General features: G+C 37.5%; 3 protein-coding genes and 1 long non-coding RNA gene across 4 annotated transcripts in view; all 4 read left to right on the top strand.

The window, feature by feature from the left end:
• LOC134819517 (uncharacterized) overlaps positions 1-17,550 on the top strand; it is an 80,624-nt gene that overhangs the window by 33,585 nt on the left and 29,489 nt on the right. The gene's annotated exons all lie outside the window — the stretch shown is intronic.
• LOC134820171 (uncharacterized) lies at positions 836-10,932 on the top strand. Its single transcript, XM_063830392.1, has 4 exons — positions 836-983; positions 1,327-1,558; positions 10,153-10,359; positions 10,640-10,932. Exons 1-4 carry the CDS (start codon positions 855-857, stop codon positions 10,930-10,932), a joined length of 861 nt encoding a protein of 286 aa, XP_063686462.1. The 5' UTR covers positions 836-854.
• On the top strand, positions 12,223-14,843 carry LOC134819518 (uncharacterized). Its single transcript, XM_063829483.1, has 6 exons — positions 12,223-13,020; positions 13,197-13,311; positions 13,505-13,615; positions 13,831-13,973; positions 14,347-14,414; positions 14,548-14,843. Exons 1-5 carry the CDS (start codon positions 12,645-12,647, stop codon positions 14,406-14,408), a joined length of 807 nt encoding a protein of 268 aa, XP_063685553.1. The 5' UTR covers positions 12,223-12,644; the 3' UTR covers positions 14,409-14,414; positions 14,548-14,843.
• Positions 14,881-16,462, top strand: LOC134819833 (uncharacterized). The gene is made up of 2 exons (XR_010160805.1): positions 14,881-15,162; positions 15,821-16,462. It is a non-coding gene; the product is annotated as an uncharacterized LOC134819833 (long non-coding RNA).

Raw genomic sequence — 17,550 nt, forward strand, 5'->3', positions numbered from 1 at the left:
GCTAGTTTTGTGAAAGCATCGCCTATGAATGGTAGTCCCTTCTGTAGCATTATAGGGCGTTAAGGGCGTAGACCGTCAGGTCCACTGGCTTTTAGGCCGTCAAATTCTAGTACTGACTTCTCAACTCAACCTCTGGAAAAGATAGTGTTGGATGTCCATTTGTTGGTTGACTTTGCCGGAATTTCTTCTGCCGTCTGATTGATGTTTTGGTCCTTTAAGTTGGTGCTCAGCTGACCTCAGACTCTATTGTGAAACAATCCAATGAAACAATAAGTTTTCAATGGAACAATAAGTTATATTTTATAGATACCTTTAATCATTGAAGATAATGCGGATAGAGCTGCACGGCACCTCGGCTACTCACTGCGTACTGCAGTTTATAAATTTGGATTAAAGGGTAAGGTATGTTTTGTTGTTGTTGTAGCTGAGCTTAGTGTCTGATTGTAGCTTTTGTAGGCTGCTATAAACCTTCTGGGATACTGCTAAGAAACGGGATAGAAAATAAGTTGCGGTGTTATTTTGTAAATAATCCCTGCACAGTTTTAACGATCCTACTCCTTATTCACTTAACCGGTTTGATTTATTGAGTGAAAATGAAACTTCGTCTTTGTCTGTGGTCTGCACGTGCAAGTCCTCATCATCGTATCATCGGTTGTTTTCATTGCGTTGAGTTACATTTCATCGGGTGTATCCTAGGTCGGGATGGAAATTTTTGACGCCTGATTGTTAGAGTCCTGTTTTTTCAATATCAAAACTGACAAAAGTCCCATTACCTTAGTATTGCTGTTCCACTACTAAAAAAACTGACATTTATTGACAATATATCTACAGTAGCCTAAAGCAAAGAAGCTAAAATGAATATAGCAATAGCTATAATAGTGGCAATGGTGGCACGAGCTCAATCGCTTAACTGTTACAAATGCCAGGACGCAAATTTGAAATCAGGGGTTGAAAATACCTGTACCAAATACAGCGTTCAACAGGTATAGCCAGCTAGCTGCTAGCGTATGAATTTATTCCATTCAATTCTATTTATAATAGGAGGTCGTTCACATATTACGTAATCAGCCGAGGGGAAGGTGGTTTCCAAATGATTACGCTAGTGTAATCTTGATACAATAGCTATGTGTAAAACTGATTACGGAAGGGTGGGGGGATGGTCAAAAAAGTGATTACGTTATATGTGAACGACCCCTAGTATGTTACCATCTAAGCATCTAGGGCCAAAATTTAGTTGGGTTTTATTTATTCGAATGTATATTTATTGATTGATTTATATGTGATAAATTGGTGGTAAATAATAAAATTAAAATTGTCTTTTCTCAGTGTGCGGCCGGGAAAGACGTGTGCGCATCTCGTGCCACGACATTCTATGAGGGTAGCAAGTTCAGCTATATGAAAAGTTATCAATGTATGACGACGGCAGATGAGTCATCAGAATTGGATGAATGTATGGGATTCAAATCTGAATTTGAAGATGCTTTGGACGATTTGAAGGCTTATGCCTGTGCAATTGAAAAATGCAACGATGACTTGTGTAACGGACTTATCGTACCAGGTAGGATATATAAATTTGTCAGTATTTATTTGACCAAAACCCATAATCATGTCTCGCTCTCCCAAACAGTGTCTCTCTCTCCCAAACAAAAGGAAATGATATTAATTCGAATAATTACCGTCCGCAAATACAAATTGATTATACCGAGAATGAAATCGGACGATTGTAATAGATTAAAAAGATTTGGGCGTGTCCTCACATGTGCAACTTTTTGATTTTCAACTTCGAAACTAGCCTTCAACAACACAACAACAACAATATGTTTTTTTTATTTTTTTAAATGTTTTTATAAAATTATTCTTCAAAAAAGAACCAGCTTCAATAGCGAATATTTTTATGAAGGAGCAAGGTAGGAAACCTTTCCGGTAGATTTTAAGAATGTTTAAACAATTATTTGACGGATGTTACTCGTCTAAATTTCTGACAAGACGCCAAAATACTTTCAGTGCAGCTATCATAGATGGTGTTTAAAAATTGCATATTAAACGCCGGGCTCCCTGAAACATCTTATGTATATGCAACTCTGAACTCACTGTACCTACCTTGGGTTATGTTATAGTTGTAATATTTTTACTGGTTGAAGTCAAATCCTATCATTATTCAGTTATTGGAAGGGTTGAGATTGTGTTCACAGTTCAATTACAAAATAATATATGGCGTGTAGCATTAAGTAGAAGGAATGTCCAATCGTACATATTTATAACATTTAACCAAGTTTGATGACTTTCGTTGTTCATCATGAAGCATACTTAAGTCTGATCAAGCTGTATTTCCTGTTGCCAGTCGTTACCTGCAGTTAACCTGTAACAAAATCTGAATATTATTGATAGCACTAATAAGATTAAAGAGACAATTCCGAATCCCTCTATATCTCAGTAACAAAATTGAATGATCAAATGTTTTTAAGTCATTCAAAAGTTCAAAGAACGAGGTCTTCTTTATATTAACTAGCAGGAACCCGTCAAACCTTTAAGACTGGTGTCAAGGCTCTTTGGTGGCCGGATCAGTTTCCTACCCTAAAGTCTCCCAGTAAAAATAATTATTACCTATTTAATTCGCGTTTTTGACACCACTTGGGGGTCCAAATTTTGGGTACTAAAATTCTTATTCCTTGACCGATTTTCGATTTTTTCATGCTGATTTGAAGGCCATTAAAGCATTTGAATCAGTTAAAAAAGTTTCAGTTTTATATCTTGTACGGTTTTTGCGGAAACCCGTGTTAAAGTTGATGCCGTGGTGTCAGTAAAATGATGCGGATAAATAAATATATATATATATAATTCGAAAAATTGAAACAAATCAAATTGGCGGGCAAACGATCCGTTTCATGATATGTATAAAAACAATACCAATCATCAGTGCCAAATAGAATAATGAATTGTAGCGTTATGACATGTTGCTCCTTTATAAAATAATTTTTATCGATCATGAAACATTTTCAAAATTATCAAAATTTACAAAATTTCCAAAAAAACAGTTTATTGTGTCCGTCCCAATTTTAAAATTGTCTATGAAGTAAGGTAGTAAGATATCTTTGGCTTTTAAAATTGTAAACTTCGTTGGCCTTCGTGTAGTGGTAGAGGAAAATTCTTTACTGAGTTCCGTGAAGCTGGTAGAATTAGGATCCGTATTTGAGAGTTAATTGTTGATTCTGGTTATCAAACGAGAGCGAGAGTGCTCAACAACGACGAGTCGAAGGAGCATAACTAATAAATAGTTGTTGTTTGGTTTCCCAAAGAGAGTGCTCGACTGCAGTTAAGCAGGAGCATTATAATTCGAACAATTGAAACAAATCAAATTGGCGGGCAAACGATCCGTTTCATGATATGTATAAAAACAATACCAATCATCAGTGCCAAATAGAATAATGAATTGTAGCGTTATGACATGTTGCTCCTTTATAAAATAATTTTTATCGATCATGAAACATTTTCAAAATTATCAAAATTTACAAAATTTCCAAAAAAACAGTTTATTGTGTCCGTCCCAATTTTAAAATTGTCTATGAAGTAAGGTAGTAAGATATCTTTGGCTTTTAAAATTGTAAACTTCGTTGGCCTTCGTGTAGTGGTAGAGAAAAATTCTTTACTGAGTTCCGTGAAGCTGGTAGAATTAGGATCCGTATTTGAGAGTATTAATTAACTCTCAAATACGGATCCTAATTCTACCAGCTTCACGGAACTCAGTAAAGAATTTTCCTCTACCACTACACGAAGGCCAACGAAGTTTACAATTTTAAAAGCCAAAGATATCTTACTACCTTACTTCATAGACAATTTTAAAATTGGGACGGACACAATAAACTGTTTTTTTGGAAATTTTGTAAATTTTGATAATTTTGAAAATGTTTCATGATCGATAAAAATTATTTTATAAAGGAGCAACATGTCATAACGCTACAATTCATTATTCTATTTGGCACTGATGATTGGTATTGTTTTTATACATATCATGAAGCGGATCGTTTGCCCGCCAATTTGATTTGTTTCAATTGTTCGAATTATAATGCTCCTGCTTAACTGCAGTCGAGCACTCTCTTTGGGAAACCAAACAACAACTATTTATTATATATATATATATATATTTCATGGCTGGACTTCTACACAATAAAAGAAAGCGGTTGTGATTAGATCTTCGAAAGTCTTTGCATCGTTTATTTACATCAATTCTGAGAAATTATATCATTAAAGTAACTACAACAAATACGAATCATATACAATTGAGAATAAATACAAACTAAAAGCAGTGGGAAAATCTGATGAACTGAAATTTAAAAAAGAAACTGAAAGCCGTTAAAAATGTACTCTTATCTTATCTCTTATCTAAATACTGATAACTGATTCTCGGAAAATCACTTAAAATCACAACAAAAACGTGTAAAATTTATACTTAAGTAAAAAATGTAATATGCACGTCTCTGGAATAATGGTATAACTAAATAAAATCTACAAAATATACTAAAACTAAAACTAAGCTCCGGCAGATTTTAAAAGTAGATGGTTACTATCAAGGGTGTTCATACCCCCAAACCGTTCAAGGGTTTTCAATTGGGTCTGGTAGAACCCCTCTCTAGCTTCCATAGCCTTTTCTTTGTCTGCTTTACTAATATTAGGCTCAAATACTAAAGCGTCTACTATAATGACAGAAAGGTGCTTACTAAGTGAGGAATTATAGCAGGCTATGGTACTAAAATCTAAATCATGATCAATATCTAAAAAATGGTTAACTAATTTACAACTTCTTATACCTTTCTTTATGTGACTCTTATGGTTAGAGAATCTCTTAGGGAGATTTGAGGTAGTATAACCGACATACGACTGTTTACAAGTCTTACACTCCATTAAATAAATGAGGTTATAACTCTGACAAGATATATACTTAGTTATAGGGAAAACTTGTTTAGAATGGTGACTACTAAAATTGGAACAGGGGGACAGGAAATTTTGCTTACAAACATAACATTTACCACAAGCATGGCACCCTGGGTCGACAGCCCCGGGAACCGCCCTTAGACTTTCGGAGTCTGGTTCCTGGATCTGGCTTGCAGTTGTTTCTCTCTCATTATCACAGTTTAAAGTTCCACTGGCACGGTACTTATTGTGTAAAAGCATGCCACCGATAGTTTGATTCTTTCGATGACTCACGAATACACTGTCCGCACGTACCAGCTTCTTCAGGGCCGGATCAAGGTTGAGAAGGTGCTTATACTTATGGATAATGCCCCCCATGTTGGGAAGTGCTGGATTTTGATCCATCACCATGGGTATTAAACAGGCAGTCGACTCATCCTTGTCTTTAAGGGTATACAAGTTTTTCCTATTAGCTATATCACTAAATTTGTTAAAGGCATCTTCTATAATACTGGAATGATAACCTCGGGCTAGAAGGTAACGTGTATAGACCTCTCTCTGCTCCAAGAAGTTAGTGTCTTCACTGTTGTTCTGTCTCACCCGCCTCGCCACTCCAAAAGGTATGTTTTTTACAACATGGTTCCTATGGCATGACGTGGGGATAAGGTAGCAGTGGGTGTCACTAGGTTTAGAGTAGAGTTTGGTGTGGACAACATCACCAACAGCATAGACATAGGTGTCTAGAAACTCAACGCCGTCCCTAGAGTAGTCGTAAGTAAACAAAAGGTTTGGGTGGATACTATTGAGCCATTCCATGAATTGTAATAATTCCTCAACAGTACCGGGCCAAGCCATATAAATGTCATCACGTAATCTACCCCAGAATGCTGGTCTATGAGGCGGGCCATATTCTAGATCTCCTTCGTTAACTAAAATATCAATCTTATCCATAGCACAATCAGCATACTCACATGAGTTCTTAGGACCCATCGCTGCTCCACGCTCCTGGCGGTATGTTATACCGTTAAATGAAGCAATGTTGTAATCAAGAGTAATTTCTAGTGCACTAATAATGCATTCTGTACTAAACAATTGATCACCACTACTCCTTTTATTCAGGTGCTTAGTGCATTGTTGGATCCCCATATCCCTAGGAATGTTGGTAAACATGTTAGATATATCGATGGCAACATGTATAACCTCCTTTCCCAACAATATGCTAGACTCGTTCAGGCTATCAATCTTCCTCAGAAAGTGAGGGGTATCAATAATTCTATAATTCAAAGTAGCCTTCTTCAATTCATACGCAGTCAAGGCAGAAAGGTTTTCAATGTATGAACCACAGCCGGTGGTAATCATCCTCCCAGGATACAAAGGTGGTTTGTGTGCCTTGGGATTCAGGTACATGTTTCCAGGCTGGTTAAGCTCAGTACATGGAATAACCCACTCCTTGACCTTCTTGGTCATACCTAATTCATCTTTAAACTCAATTGTCCAATTCGAAATTTTATCAATCAATTCTACAACTAAATCATCTACATTATTTACAATACTATATACAGATCTATCATTTAAATGTACACCTATTCGTTGAATATAATCTTCTTCACTAAGAAGGAAGAATCCTACTCCTTTATCGAATGGTCTGATTACAATGTCTTTCCAACCTTTGACTTCTTTGAGAGCTGCTCTGATGGGCGCAGCGATGTTATCTGGTGAGACGAATTTCTGAGTTGGCCTGTGGAGGTCTACTTCTGCTCTGCAGCATTTTATAAATGCCTCAAGTGCAGGGTTTTTACAAGATTCGAAAGTACGTGATGCACCAGTCTTTATAAGACAACGTTCCATGTCAGTAACTCTCTTATCTGCTTTGTTGGGTCCACATTTAAAGCTATCAAATACAACTTTAGCTCTCATTTTAGAAAACCATCTACACAGATCGTTCTCGAAGCGGCTTAGATCTGGTAGGGGAGGTGTAGGTGCAAACTTGTGAGACAAGAAAAAGACATAGAGTTGCTCTTTACTAAGCTCTTTGTCTGTAAGATTTACAACTGTTCTGGACATGTTTTCCATTGACAAGTCTTCAACCTTGGGAAGAGTACCTTTGATTAACGTCCTCTGATGTCTGTGGGATGTGGTACGATTAATCTTTTTTCTCTTCCTTCTTCTCCTCTTCTTCACAGGTTTAGCATTATCCACATATGAAGGTGCAACATAAATAGCATAGTCCGTATCTCTCTTCAACTTAGATTCATGACGCTTGGTTAGTTCAAGTTTCTCCTTGTGCATTAAATTAGATAAATGATTCTCTAAATTTTCATGATCTGATGGGGGAAGTGCAGATTTGATGCAGTTTTTGAAACTATGAAAGCTTTTACGCAAAGTCTGAGACCTGATTACTTGATTATCTATGACTAAGTCTAGCATTCTTGATTTCTGTAACTGATTAAGCGCTTTACAGGATTCTACATAAAAAGTGTCTTTAACTGCACACCTAAAATTGATTTGAGTAGCAATACCTCTAGGGATATTACCGTGGTGTCTCGTAGTCTGTAAGTATCTCAATTGACAAGATGCCCTAACTGATCTAACTGCTAAGTTGTCTAATTTAGGCATCGGGGGACTCATAATGATAAATGTTACTGAAAACAAACTAAAATCGCATAAAAAGATGTCGGATGACAAACGGAGCGTGGAGGCTCTGGGGATTCTGATGTGTACCGAGCTTGTAGCTGATAGACTGTAGAAGAATCACCACGTTGTGTCAGATGTGTTGCGTAGAAGTGCTATATATATTTCATGGCTGGACTTCTACACAATAAAAGAAAGCGGTTGTGATTAGATCTTCGAAAGTCTTTGCATCGTTTATTTACATCAATTCTGAGAAATTATATCATTAAAGTAACTACAACAAATACGAATCATATACAATTGAGAATAAATACAAACTAAAAGCAGTGGGAAAATCTGATGAACTGAAATTTAAAAAAGAAACTGAAAGCCGTTAAAAATGTACTCTTATCTTATCTCTTATCTAAATACTGATAACTGATATATATATATCGTCTCGCTTTATATATAGTAAGATTTATACGTCATGTAATTTACACATTATACAATTTATACATACTTCAATAGTTCAATGTTGATCTCAAACTTCTAGAACTTGTCTTAGTTTGAACAGCAGTCTGACGGAGGGCAATATCAGGTTTTATGGACTTTAGACACTGCAAATCTAGATACATGTAAAGAATGAATTTAATACAACGCTATATTAAAATCTTGCTAAAGTTTAGAAACTAGACATGAAATACGGGCAAAGAGTTGTTGCCCCCTTTCTCACAATTTCTCTTGTACCCAAGTTCCAAACTCCAAACGTGTACCCTTATGGCTATGCGGTACAGTGCATTATGTCTTCAAGTCTAACTAGTGTATTACTTTCAATGAAATTTTACTAAAATTTAAGACAGATGTAGAAATAATTGATTATGTTATTAATTAGATTTCAACGTGTAAGACTAGGGAGGAAGAGATGAAAGTAGGACTAGGATTGACAGCGGCAATTTTGTAGAATGGTTCTGTGCGCACCATCAATTTGGCGGCAATGCAGATTCACAGGGTGATCCAAAACAACCCGGAAACTTAGACCCTAGCTAGACAGTATGTTATGCGGTCGATAACGTGATGGAGTTTTTGTTAAATAGTTAGACGGTACGTACTGCAGTATGTGATCCAGTATTTGATCATAGCTGGACGGCACAATATAGTGCAGTACATGATTCAGTATTTTACCCTAGCTAGACGGCACCTGATCATTTTTAACATTATACCGAACTTGTTCATAAATGTTGGGGTCTTGCAAAATGTCCAACACGAATCTATTTTGAAGTGTGTTACTTATGTGTTTAATTTGAATTTATATTATTATGAAAGTCCGTTCGTTTCAAATAAATCATCCAAACCTCCGACAATTGACCCCCCGACAATTGACCCCCCGACAATATAATTTAATACAATTAATAAAACAAATATCTAATAATACAAATATTTATTTTTACGGCACAATCAAACAATATCAATAATTAATAAATCAGGGGAGGTTTGAAGAGGTTTGAAGTGCCGAAGGCCACTGCTTATCTTTAGGATTTGAGAGTGACCTGTGCTTGAAACCCCCTCAACCATCCACTACGTCAATATACTTATTATACAAATATAGAAAAATATAATAATCTAAAATTGCTTATTGGTCTAGTTTGGTGACACAGGAGAGCCCAGTTGAGTTTTAGTTTAGGTTTAGGTTTTAAATCATAGTTTTAAAGGTTAGCCATGTTTCATGGCAGAGAGAGATATCATGTGTGCAGAGCCCTACCGGATGTAGAATTTGAGATATAATATAGATTAGTTACCATGTATTAGGGTCATCTCGATTTTGGAGGGATAGCAAGTGCTTTTTAAGGTTAGATTTAATAATACCTGACGAGGCTGATAAGTCTGAATTTTTGGAAGAACCCGGGATTATCATCCCATCTTCATTAGCATCACATATTTCGAATACATAGGGGATGAGATCATTCCAAATTTTCGTAGAGGTGTACAAAAAGTTCTGTTGGGAGATATCTAACATCAGTAATGGGACAATCAGACGAAGTTTTTCATTTCTGGGACAGAACTTGAAAAGATCTTTAATCGACTGGGGGACATCAAATTTAAGAATTTTGAATAGTTCCATAAATGTATGGTACATGCGCAGATTCTCCAGGTTCATAATTTTCTGCTCAGTGAATAGCGGTTTAGTGTGTTCAAGACAGGGGTGTGGGAAGCGAGAGGGGGGGGGGGGGGGCAGGGAAGGGCCATCCCCCCCATGAAATCTGTGCAAGAAGCCAAGAAGGGCCAACTTTTTAATTTAGGCTTCTAAAAATTTTTGGGGAAAAAATTCCCCGAAAATCAAGTCAAAATTTAAAAAAGTTTTCTTGAAAACTACTTTTGTTTATGTTTCATGCTACCCTGATTATTCTGAGCCGAAAATATTTTTGTCGGTTTTTTGAAGTCCGTACCTACATTCGGAAGGTTGTTGATGTAATACTGATGGGTTTCATATACTAATTATATAAAACGTAATATTTGGCCCACAGATTTGAAGGAAAATACGCAAATTTGGTCCTCAGATTTTAAGGAAAATGCGAACGTGAAAAATCGCGATACCGCATATGCTGCAATTTCCTGACCTAAAAGTAATTTCAACAGGTTCAGGTTTCACTCCAGTTCCTAATCATGGGTACGAGATCAAGATACTGAATGGGCCTGCCTCTGGTTACTTCCTGACTGCAAACGATGAGAGAAACGGTCACTCCCGCTGGGTACATACCGAACTCAATGATCAGAGTGCTCGCTGGGAGATCATTCTTACACAACACAACGGTCAAGACTGCTTCAACATCAAGTCTAAATCTGGTATTTAAAAATATCAAATTCCAATGTTAATGATATATTTGAACAAATATCCGATGGCAGCTAAAACTTCAAATCATAGTATTATATAATATATAAGGAAACGGCAGTTTTGGTAAAATGTTATATTAAAGTATTAACAGTTCCAGTTTTTAGATTATATATTCGCATATATCCACACTATTTACATTACACGTACAGCGTGATATTATTATCAGAGCAGTGTGTTCAACACCAACTAGGCCCTGCCATCTCGATGTAATATTAACAGTTCCCTTTTAAGGTGCTACTGCTGGTATAGGCAAGATGCTGGTTGTGCACAGCGACAAACAATCTAATGGAGACGCAAGGGCTCTGGTCCACAGAACCCCCCACGGCAACGGTGATGACGAGTGTTGGATTATAGAGACTGTGACTGTGGTAGGAGGGGTCGGGTACAGGTTTAAGAAGTCTCAGGGTCGCTCGAGAGACACGTACTTGGTCTCCCGAATTCAGAGGGAAAGTGGGTCCTACTGGGTGGACGTGACGTCAGATATGTCTGCTCCGATCTGTTACAAAATGGGGAGTAATTTCTGAATCAATCTCTGATCACTCGGCAACTTTTGTCACAATTATGGTTGATCAGAATAGGCTCAGTTGTAAACTTCAAGAAGATACAACAGAAACATCTTCTCGATTAATAGACGACGACTAGAAGTAGACAGCATCAAAAAGTTCGAGAACGACATTTCTGCCGTAGACTGGAACTTGGTTACTTACTTACTTTGTAGGGCTTCATAGAATCCTCTATCGGGCCATCGAAAAAGTTAATAACTATGATTCTGCAGATGAAAAATTTGAGGCTTTCGAGAAAAAATATAGTGAACTATAGTCTATACAACCGAAATTTTCCAATGAAGGCAAAAAATGAGTAAAGCAGGCTGCCGTAAAAATACAAAGCCGTGGATCCAAGAATGGTTACGGTGCGCATGTGATCGCAAAAATAAATTGTATGAAGATTTTGGCACAAACCCGACCACTGAAAATGATATTAGGTTCAAGAAAATGAAAAAATTTGTGACTAAACATGTGGATAAGGTCAAATGCGTACTTTACAAAATATTCTAGCGACAGCAGAAAACAATGGCAAATGGTTAATAACTTGTTAAACAGAAAGAAAAAAGGCAAAATTAAGATAAACAAAATTAACTATAATGGGAGCGAGATAACAGATTCTCAGCAAATTGCGAATAGCTTCAAGTTCAATGACTATTTCTGGAATATAGCTGAGACTCTTAAGAGAGAAAATGGTCTCGTATGCTCCGAGGGCCGGATTCTCAAAACATAAACTCAAGATAGCAAATGCCATCGGAGCATGAATCTAGAAGATTCGTCCGCATCAGAAATAGTTGAAATAGTTAAGGGTCTGAAAATTAAGTCGACTTCTGATATGAGTTTACTTCCCCTGAAAAAGTGAGCAATATACTTAAGCACCAGTGCTTAGCTGGCTAGTCTCTGCATCTCTACATCAGGGGAAGTTTCCACATGGTGGGTCACGTGCTGAAGTTTCAAACTATCGACCTATCTCACTACTCTCATGTTTCTCAAAAATCTTTGAAAAAATTATGCAAGCGCGACTATTAGATCGCTTAAAGACAGAGAAAATCCTATTTGACTCTAAATACGGATTTCGGGCGGGGAATAGCTGCGAACATGCTTTACTAGAAGCCCAAAACCATATCCACAGGGCATTAGAAAGAAAGCAGGTCACAGCGCTACTTCTTTTGGACTACAGCAAGGCCTTTGACATGGTCGACAGCAGTATTCTTCTAAGAAAACTTAAGCACTTATATGGAGATCGGCGGTTGGCTTTATCTTGGTTTGATTCATATCTTACCGATAGAGAGCAATACGTGAGCGTAAACAACTGCAAGTCCTCTCACCTCAAACTTAACTACAGAGTACCACAGATTGATTGGGCTACTAATAAGGGGCTTAAATTAAATGCTAGCAAAACTAAATATCACAATGCTGGCAAGCATTACCGTTGCCATTATATTCACAATACTATTTACCCCATATACTATTATATCCCCTTTATTGTTTTTCAGGCATTAAGACTTATCTAAAGTAGTTCAGCAGGTGCATTTAAAAAAGGAAAAAGGAAAATGATATAAAATTAACGATTTAATGTTAGGAAGGTAAATTTAATTCCCTGCAGGGACTTATTATAATATTTATAGGGCGAGTGTAATTTCTAATTAAAGCCCATTTCAGAAGTAGGCAGATTGAACATTGCAAGTGCAGAGATGAAGAACCAGCTCGGATCATACCCTCCTCCAAATCTCATCGATGGAAATCTACAAAATTTCGCACACACATTAGGAGCTGAAGACGGTATGTGGATACGCATAAATCTAGAACAGTGCTCTCTTGTCACTAAAGTGACCGTCTACAACAGGCACAATTGCTGTACAGAAAGGATTATTGGAGCTTCAATCTTCATAAAGGCAGGAAATAGTTATGTTAAAGATTGTGGTAAGATCAGCAGTTCAAAAACTTCATACACTTTTAACTGTGAAGGAACCGGAAATGTAATTGAGATAAGTCAGGAGAAAAAAGTCGGTCCATGGAATCTAGCAGAAATTCAAGTATACGGCACTTCTTCTGACTCTCTTTGTACAGGTACAATACAGTTGTAGCTATTTTAACTTTGTCATTCAGGCGTAAACATTTATGCAACACTAACGACGCAATACATGATGCCTTCTGGGCTCTGGCCCTGGACATGCTAATACGACATAATTAAACGTCATTTGACAAACTAGTATCTGTCCATATAACTTTTCCTTATACTTCAGATAAACCAGTTCTTATTGCCGCAAGATCGGGCGGGATATACGATATGGCGTCACTTCAACCAGGAAACCAGATTACCGCTTGGGGAGTATACCAGGATGGTACTTCAAAATTTAGGTATATTTTGTTCATATTATACGTGTTATACATGTTATACACGTTATAGAGAATCAACATGTTGTCCATGAATCAATGTTTTTATACCATGCGGGTATGAAACGAAATTGTAATGAACTTCAGAATCTAATCCACGATATCAATACATATAGTCACACTTATATCCGCTACTGATTTCCACTAAGGGCTTCAGTGTGAATATTGTCGCGGTACCGGATCGGAACATCAACCTGCTTCATGTGGACTTTAGATTTGGCGTACTTGTGATGAACTGCAAATATGGAAATTGGGGAAGGGAGAAGAGGTATATGATGCAGACATTGCGATAAGTTATAATATATTGTTATAACATATAAGTTATAAGCCAATATTATTATCATTATTTACTTGGTGCAATATATTGGAAAAGTTGCCATTCAGCTGTTGAAAATTTGTGTAAATCAATAATAATAATATGAAATATTATTAACACTACTGGCAACTTTTCGAATAAAAAAAACAAAATATCTTTATTTTCAGAGTGAATTACAACAACAAAAGATTTGAAGCAGGCAAAGAGTTCAAAGTTACGATTAAAGTCTCAGCTGATGAATATCAAGTCTACCTCGACGATGAAGAAATTGGGAGATACCCTGCGCAAAGATTAAACCTAGCTAACGCTGGTATGATACTATTTACGATTAAGCCTTGAAAGTTGAAACAAACTAGAACTGATCATTCTATCGATTATTTGATAATTGATACATGAATGATGTAATACCATAATACCGTGGCTTAATGGCTATTGAGTGCTGCGAGTGATAATGCCCGAACGTAGTTGAGGGCTAGCGTGCCGCACGAAATCCAATGATTATGAAGCTTTGATATTGGCGGGCGAGCTGCATTTGTCATTACTCCTGAATCGTGATAGCCGATTGGCGAATGGCTGTCACGTCTAGAAACGGCTGTTACGTGTAAAAACAAATATGCCCCCCCCCCCCCCCCAACTGTATTCAGTTCTGGTGTTTTGAAAAACTAATCGGTGCACAATTTCAGTTCAGCTAGTGGGCGGCAGCAGAGGCTTCAAGTGGACCAAACTTGGCTTACCTTCGAACTAAGTTAAGGTAAGTTACGGTTATTTTAGTTTGAAGTTTCATCCAGCTTTTATCACAAAATAACTCATTATATATCTATAAAGTGTAATTGTGACCAATAAGTTATTATGTTTCAATTATAAAAATGCAACTCTCTTATCAGTTCAGAAGCGGGTTTGAAGACGGTAGACGGCGTTGTAAGATAAAGTTCAACACCAGCTGTTTCCTGCAGACGCTTACTGCGTTCTTCTTATCAGCCGGGGCTTCATACTCAACAAATATGTTGTTTATTATAGTCAGTTATGGTAAAAATCAGGTCAAAACCTGCATCATAGTAGAGGGCTGAAAAATTTTTTGTGGGCTCTCAAAGGTCTTTCAAACCGAAAAAAATTCGGAGCCTTAAAATTCAGACTGGGAAAATCACCCATTTGGCCACGCCCATTCTTGGTACCAAAATGTCCAGGCAAAATTTGAGAGAAATATATATATAATGTCATTCCTAACATGTTAGGGGTCTAAATCTATGTTTTTTTGCACGACGAATCGATTGGCAAGGTTCTTAAAGCTCTAAAACACTTATTTTTTGCAAACCCTTCAGGTGCTGAAGGATTGTATCAAAACCATACAATAGCATATTAAGCCCTATCGATAGCCATAAACCGCATCTTGAAAATTGCAACGTGAAAATTTGCAATAAAATACAAAACGAATTACCAAATTTGTAATTGTAGTGGTGTAGCCAAAATTACCGATTTTTGCCAATATTTCTACAAATATAGTAGTGGAACAGCAATACTAAGGTAATGGGACTACTGCGGACCCTCTACCGGCCAAACCTTGTTAACAAAGCCGCAGTCAAGGTTCGGTGAACGGTAGTTAAAAGCGCTTAAGGGACATAAGTCAAATTGGTAGAGCAACATCATGTAGTGGACGTCTTAAGAAATGAGGAGTAGGTAGAATGTTAGGTTGCTCCTTTATAAATCGTCTTTTTCTCTGATAATAAGTTGACATCAAGTCTTGAAAATTATTCGAGAAGAATCTCGAATAATTTAGTTGCAGCGTGCCACATGGCTATCTAAACTGCAAACCCTACCCATTGCTGAGCAAGGCCTTTATCTTCTCCGACGAGCGGGATCATCAATAATGAGGTCTGATCGTCATCTTCTTACAGCGTTCGATGTCTGTGTGAAGGTAAAATGGTGATATCCTCTGGATCAGGCAGAGGTTGAGTGTTATCAGGATTATTTCTGTAGTAGTGGAACAGCAATACTCCGCAGTAGTCCCATTACCTTAGTATTGCTGTTCCACTACTACAGAAATAATCCTGATAACACTCAACCTCTGCCTGATCCAGAGGATATCACCATTTTACCTTCACACAGACATCGAACGCTGTAAGAAGATGACGATCAGACCTCATTATTTCTACAAATAAGCATTTTAGAGCACATAATGATTCATAAGTCTTAGATAAATGTGCTCATTGCGAATAATTGTCAATATCGGACCTGTCGTACAAAAAAACATGGGTTTAGATACCAAACATTTCAGGAAATCGATTTTGAACAATTTTATTAATCGCGACTGAAAAATTTGGCGCGTAAAATACTATTTCTTCAGTTTTTGCAAAAAAAAAGTTTTTTAGAACTTTAAGAACCTTGCCAATCGATTCGTCGTGCAAAAAAAACATAGATTTAGACCCCTAACATGTTAGGAATGACATTATATATATATTTCTCTCAAATTGTGCCTGGACATTTTGGTACTAAAAATGGGCGTGCCCAAATGGGCGATTTTCCCAGACTGAATTTTAGAGCTCCGAAGTTTTTTCGGTTCTTAAGACCTTTGAGAGCTCGCAAAATCAGCCCTCTACTATGAAATGCAGGTAAATTGCCATAACTGACCGGACTAGAACACATCTACTGAAAAAGCATGCTTGGAACGTTTTGACTTGAATATCTGGCAATCTTCTAAGATATTCAGTCAGATATTCAAGTCAAAATGTTAAAAAATATTTTCTTACTCTTTTATTGTGTTGTCCTCGTATCTCAATAAAGTTGTATTATTTAGCAAACAAAGTTTTTTATTCCAACAAACATCTTCTCTAATGTAAACTATGTGTGTCGTATAAGTACTTCAGAGTGCATCATCAAATAAAATTATGATATTTATTCAGGGACGTAGCCAGGATTTTTCTTTGAGGGGGGCTGTCGGCGAGCGAAGCGAGCCGACGCGTCCAATCAAGCTGCGCAGCGAGCGAAGCGAGCAAGCTGTGGCAGGGGCCTGGGGGCGCAGCCCCCAGCGGGGTCCAGGGGCGGAGCCCCTTGGCGGGGGCTAGGGGGGCGCAGCCCCCCGGAAATTTTTTGCGAAACAGGGTGTTTTAGACGACATTTGGCATTAAAGAAATTTGTAGGACAGCAACTGGGATTGAAAAGAATCAAGTACTCACGTAAATTTGGTAACTTCACAACAGCAATCTGCATTCTCCAATCAGAATTTACGACTTACTCAGGCCTCATCGTCTTAAGATTTTTACATTTCCTACGGTCTAGGGGACACTATTGACTATAATTATAGAAGTCTTCTAGAATGTTTGCTTGGATTTAATGACATATATTTACTAATCCACAGTTCAAATCTTTGACTGACTGCAGTCATAAACACAGCCCAGTTACCAGGCGACCATGGGGACTAGGGGGCTTATCTTTTTTCTGGGGTTCGATTTTTCCGGGGGGGCTGCCGCCCCCCTAGCCCCCCCCCCCCCCCCCCCCTGGCTACGTGCCTGTAATTTATTCCCCGTCACCGAGACTTCAACAAGCAGTGTCACTGAGAAAAAAAATTTGTCAATAAACTTTGTCGACCGAGTTAGGAGGTCACCAAATGTTGCAATATTGTCAACAATTATAACGACTTCTTCAAAATATTCGATGTTGTAAGGTCCACGGCACACTGCACTTTTCCCAAAATATTAATGCGTCGAAAGTTAGCAAATTATTCAGGTTCTTAACTGTTGAAATTTGGATTTTGGGTTGACCACCAGCCATGCCTGAGACTTACCTCAACATTCAATAATGTGGTCTCTGTTAGTGTTAAAGTAAGGTTTTTCTCGACAAGGAATGTAATGACTAATGATGGTTTCAGCTGAGCCCCCACGTTACCCTTATAG

The sequence above is a fragment of the Bolinopsis microptera genome, chromosome 8 (genome assembly GCF_026151205.1).
Source record: "Bolinopsis microptera isolate Bmic1 chromosome 8, MBARI_Bmic_1.0, whole genome shotgun sequence".
NCBI lineage: Eukaryota > Metazoa > Ctenophora > Tentaculata > Lobata > Bolinopsidae > Bolinopsis > Bolinopsis microptera.

What these genes read in the sequence shown, in the direction of transcription:
- LOC134820171 (XM_063830392.1), top strand. Translation starts at nt 855, where the DNA reads ATGAATATAGCAATAGCTATAATAGTGGCAATGGTGGCACGAGCTCAA. An exon ending in CCAAATACAGCGTTCAACAG is followed by an intron (nt 984 to 1,326) that starts GTATAGCCAGCT and finishes GTCTTTTCTCAG; the next exon opens with TGTGCGGCCGGGAAAGACGT. An exon ending in TAACGGACTTATCGTACCAG is followed by an intron (nt 1,559 to 10,152) that starts GTAGGATATATA and finishes TAATTTCAACAG; the next exon opens with GTTCAGGTTTCACTCCAGTT.
- LOC134819518 (XM_063829483.1), top strand. Translation starts at nt 12,645, where the DNA reads ATGAAGAACCAGCTCGGATCATACCCTCCTCCAAATCTCATCGATGGA. An exon ending in GATGGTACTTCAAAATTTAG is followed by an intron (nt 13,312 to 13,504) that starts GTATATTTTGTT and finishes TAAGGGCTTCAG; the next exon opens with TGTGAATATTGTCGCGGTAC. An exon ending in ATTAAACCTAGCTAACGCTG is followed by an intron (nt 13,974 to 14,346) that starts GTATGATACTAT and finishes GCACAATTTCAG; the next exon opens with TTCAGCTAGTGGGCGGCAGC.